The 3905-nt window shown below is 42.9% G+C and overlaps 1 protein-coding gene across 4 annotated transcripts; it reads right to left on the minus strand.

The window, feature by feature from the left end:
- Nucleotides 1-1156: 1156 nt before the first annotated feature.
- Nucleotides 1157-2908, minus strand: LOC107374684 (sphingosine 1-phosphate receptor 3). Of its 4 annotated transcripts, none has more exons than XM_015942865.3 (2): nucleotides 2801-2908; nucleotides 1157-2542 (listed from the first exon to the last, which is right to left on the minus strand). In XM_015942865.3, the coding sequence occupies exon 2, from the start codon at nucleotides 2506-2508 to the stop codon at nucleotides 1372-1374; it is 1137 nt and encodes a 378-aa protein (XP_015798351.3). In that variant the 5' UTR covers nucleotides 2509-2542; nucleotides 2801-2908; the 3' UTR covers nucleotides 1157-1371. The 4 variants fall into 4 exon arrangements, with proteins under 4 accessions (XP_015798351.3, XP_015798350.3, XP_015798349.3 ...); XM_015942864.3 differs by having other exon boundaries at nucleotides 1157-2565; nucleotides 2801-2900; XM_015942863.3 differs by having other exon boundaries at nucleotides 2748-2888.
- Between the last annotated feature and the right edge of the window lie 997 nt (nucleotides 2909-3905).

Here is a 3905-nt window from a genome sequence, read left to right on the forward strand (position 1 = left end):
ATGTGGAGAAAGTCCCCTGACCTAACCATTACCACACGAGCTAAAACAATAGTCCAGATTTGATAAGATATGAATCTGCAATGTTTTGCCATTTGTAATTAGCTCTTTGAACCACCTCAGTTCTAAGACACAGTTTAATTTTGGCAAGATGCCAAGCTAACAGCTAGTTGAAGTCAATTTTTTAAAGCATTGTTTATTTTCATATTTTGTTTACAACTTAGACGTCTGTAGATACTTGCAAGTTCTAACTGCAGCATCAACTTTCAGGAGCACATCCTGTGCAGCCTGGAGACTTTTCTGCTGGAACACCCTAATATTCCTGCCAGAAATATGTGTAATGCCACACTGACAACAGTGAAAAGCTTCAATATATGTAAACTTCTTTGGACTGAATTTGTTTTACAACAGCAGCCATCCACTTTGGATAAGTTCTGCTGAATGCAGCTTTTGGCTTGTTTAGCTGGTCAGAGCTAACCTTTTCTCCAAACCGAGACCAATCAAAGAGCCATCTACAGCTGGTAAAGCCCTGTTCACACTGCAGGATTTTAAACTGTCGGACATTTTTCAAAGCATAAAAGACTCCACACGTGTGAATGGATGTCTGACTGTAGTCTAAAGCACTTTGTCTGAGTCTTCTGACTCAGAAAGGCGCAATTCAAATGCAGGTCACTTATCATTTATGATAAAAAATCATGGATATTCCAGTTTCAGTCACACAGTGAGTGATGGGCAGCAACTAGACAAATACTACACCCGACATATGAACTAATTTCACCCACGAACATTCTTCGCTCGTACGGGAAGTCTTGTGAGATAAAGTGTGACTTTAAAGTAAACAAACATGGCAAAAGAGGAGCGTTCAGTGGACATCCGTCACCTCACTTTCTGATTGCCTAGATGTCACATTCAACAGGCAGCACATTTGTTTGTCCCCGAAAATCAGACCAAGACCATCCAACATGTTTGAAAGATCATATTTATGATTGCAGTGGTCCCAACAGCCATGTGAGTGTACCAGAACACTCTTAACACAACACACAAGGTAGGGCTATCTAATAAGATTATCTTTAGAGCTGTTCGTTTGCAACCTTAAGCTTTGTTGGAGCAGGTGGGACAAGTCAACATCGGCATGGTTATCCTGCCGTGTGAACCGGGCTTTAGATGTTCATCGTTTTGAACCTTTCCACAGAAACACACTTTGTGACACAGAACTATCCTCTTTTGTGTAATCTGAGCTTTAGTGGGTTCTTCGGTTAACATCTCTTGAGAAAGGCTTCAGTCTAAATAATTTAAAGCTTTATTCTTGTCCCCAATGTTTTCTCCACTGTGCACCCCTTCAGAATCTCACTGTAGACCACTTCCACTCTTCTTTCAGTTCATTCTGTCTCCCTCCAAACTCCATGGAGCAGCAGGTCTCTTTGCTCCAGTGCAAGCTGAGAAATCTCTGGGCCTCCTGTCCGTTTCCTCCTCTTTCTCCAGCTCTGTCTGCCTGCAGCCCTGCTGGTTCTGGTTTGGGTTGTTTTGGCTGTTCCACGACTTGCTCCTGCTCCGGCTGGGCTCCAAGAACTGCCTGTTCTGGCTGCCACTTGGCTTGTAGCAAACGCCGCAAACCAGACTGAGGAAAGTCCGTCTCATCTCCCGACTGGCCAGAGTGTAAATGACCGGGTTCATGGCGGAGTTGATTATGGCACTGAAGATGAACCAGTCAGCGCTGTATAGAATGGGATAGCGTTGTCCACTTGCCACATCCACCAGGAGCAGGATGAAGATGGGAGTCCAGCAGACGATAAACACCCCAACCACAATGATGACAGTTCGCAGAAGGGACATGGCGTGCTCAGAATTGCTGTGCTTGTTCACCTTTTGGCCGCTGGACTTCACCAGGATGTAGATACAAGCATAAAGGACCGACATAGCCAATAGCAGTAGCGTGAAAACCGTGATGCAGAAAGCGACATATTTCTTGCTGTAAAGAGGAAAGACCGTGGAGCAGTCTGGGAGGTTGTCCAAGCAGTTCCAGCCTAGAATGGGCAAAGCTCCAAGAGATATGGCGATCAACCAGCAGGTCCCTATGAGTAGAAACACTCGGTAGTTCTTACTGGCATCGTACGGCCTCATTTTGATCATCGTCAGGTGTCTCTCTATGGCTATGGCCAGGAGACTGAAGATGGAAGCACTGAGTGCTACAAACATACTGCCCTCTCGGACAAACCAGAGGGTGGGTGAGAGCTCCAGGGTCCTCTCTCCAGAAAGGAGGAGGTTGACCAGGTAGACAACTCCAGCCAGCATGTCGCACAGCGCCAGGTTCCCAATGAAGTAGTACATTCGGTTATGGAACCTGTTGTTCCTCCATATGGCCACCAGGATGGTGAGGTTCTCCAGGACGATGAAGCTGCTAAAGACCAGGAACACAATGGTTTGGATGTCCATGGTACCTGGGTTTGTGCTGAAGGTCTGCCGGTGGCTCAGCTTTCCCGTGTAGTTGTAGTGAAGGAGTATCTTGTTCATGATGTCAGAGACTCTGGAGTCCACTCAGGTTCGGCTGCAGCACAGCAGAAAACCATTCTGTTTTAAAAAATCAAAATAGGACAACCCACAGGCTAAATAATTACTGCTTAGAAATGAACCAGAACAAACATTTCACTGATCTCTGCTACATGAGTAACGTTTCCATTCTGCTATGACATGACATGCATTGAGTGGTGTAAGAGTTTTCAATTCTCCCAGGGAGCCTGAACTCAACCTACCTTACATTCATAAATCGTTATCAGTTCAAAGTTAATCGCACCGAATGACGCACATGTCATAGCTGTGATGAGGATTTCCCGCTTCTCCGCCATTCGGGGTTTTTCTCTCGGTGAGAACAGCTCTTCGTCTTCCTCTGGTCTCCGAAAGTGTCCGGAGCTGTGGGGGAGCGCTGGAAGTCACTCCCATCGCCGCGTCCCTCCCTCTCCTTCCCCACGTCTCTCCATCCACCCAAACCCAGAGGCACGTCGGAACCAGGACGTCCGTGAGTTTAAAAATGCTGCAAACCCCCTCAGGGATGAATCAGATATGAACCCCCCTCCTCAAACAAAAAAAAAAAAAAAAAAAAAAAAAAAAAAAAAACTTTGACGCAGAACTTTTATTTCACTTTAGGTTTCCTAAAACAATCCCACAAAAGTAATTATTGTCATGTTTACCTGTAAAATAGACAAAAATATGATTTGCATGTGTAAAACCAACACCTGCTCATGTGGACACATAAAAATGTCTGCACACTTTATTTAGTTACTAATTTATTTCTTTATCAACTTATATTTTAGGAGGATAAAACCACTTGAGATGAATAATCTCATTTTGAGGGGGGTTCTCCTACAATAGAGCAAATAAAGCACAGGGAAAGTAACAAAAGATAAGTCTAGGAAAAATATTACAAACTAAAAATAATTAACAACATATACATAAAAAATACAACATTTAAAGTGAAACCAACAGAAGCCAGCTATAATTCTCCTAATTCAGGTGAAAAAGGAAAACAATGTTAAGTTTCGCAAACAATATTGAAAACTAAAACAGACCAATTAGGTAAAAAGAAACAGAAAATGACATGCATTATGCTTTTATTGTAGAAAATCCACAGAATAAAACATATGGTGTAAAGAAATAGAGTCAAAAATGAATTATAAGAGAAAGAATATGTTTCAGACTAAGTCAAAGTTAAAGAAAAAGAACAGAAGCTTACAGTAGGCTTAAGAAAAGCAGTCTTGGACTCCATGACTGGATGAAAGTGATGTTTAGTGAAGATTTATGAGTCTGCATTGGAAAAAGGGATTGTAGTGAAGCTGGTGTCTGGTGTAGGACCAATAGGACATAAAAAGACAGCCTGGAGAAAAAAAATCTACAGTAATTGATGACATAGTGTG

This window comes from Nothobranchius furzeri, chromosome 6, assembly GCF_043380555.1.
Source record: "Nothobranchius furzeri strain GRZ-AD chromosome 6, NfurGRZ-RIMD1, whole genome shotgun sequence".
Taxonomy (NCBI): Eukaryota; Metazoa; Chordata; class Actinopteri; order Cyprinodontiformes; family Nothobranchiidae; genus Nothobranchius; species Nothobranchius furzeri.

Bases quoted from the DNA above. Each gene is read 5' to 3' on its own strand.
- LOC107374684 (XM_015942865.3), bottom strand. From the start codon at position 2,508: ATGAACAAGATACTCCTTCACTACAACTACACGGGAAAGCTGAGCCAC.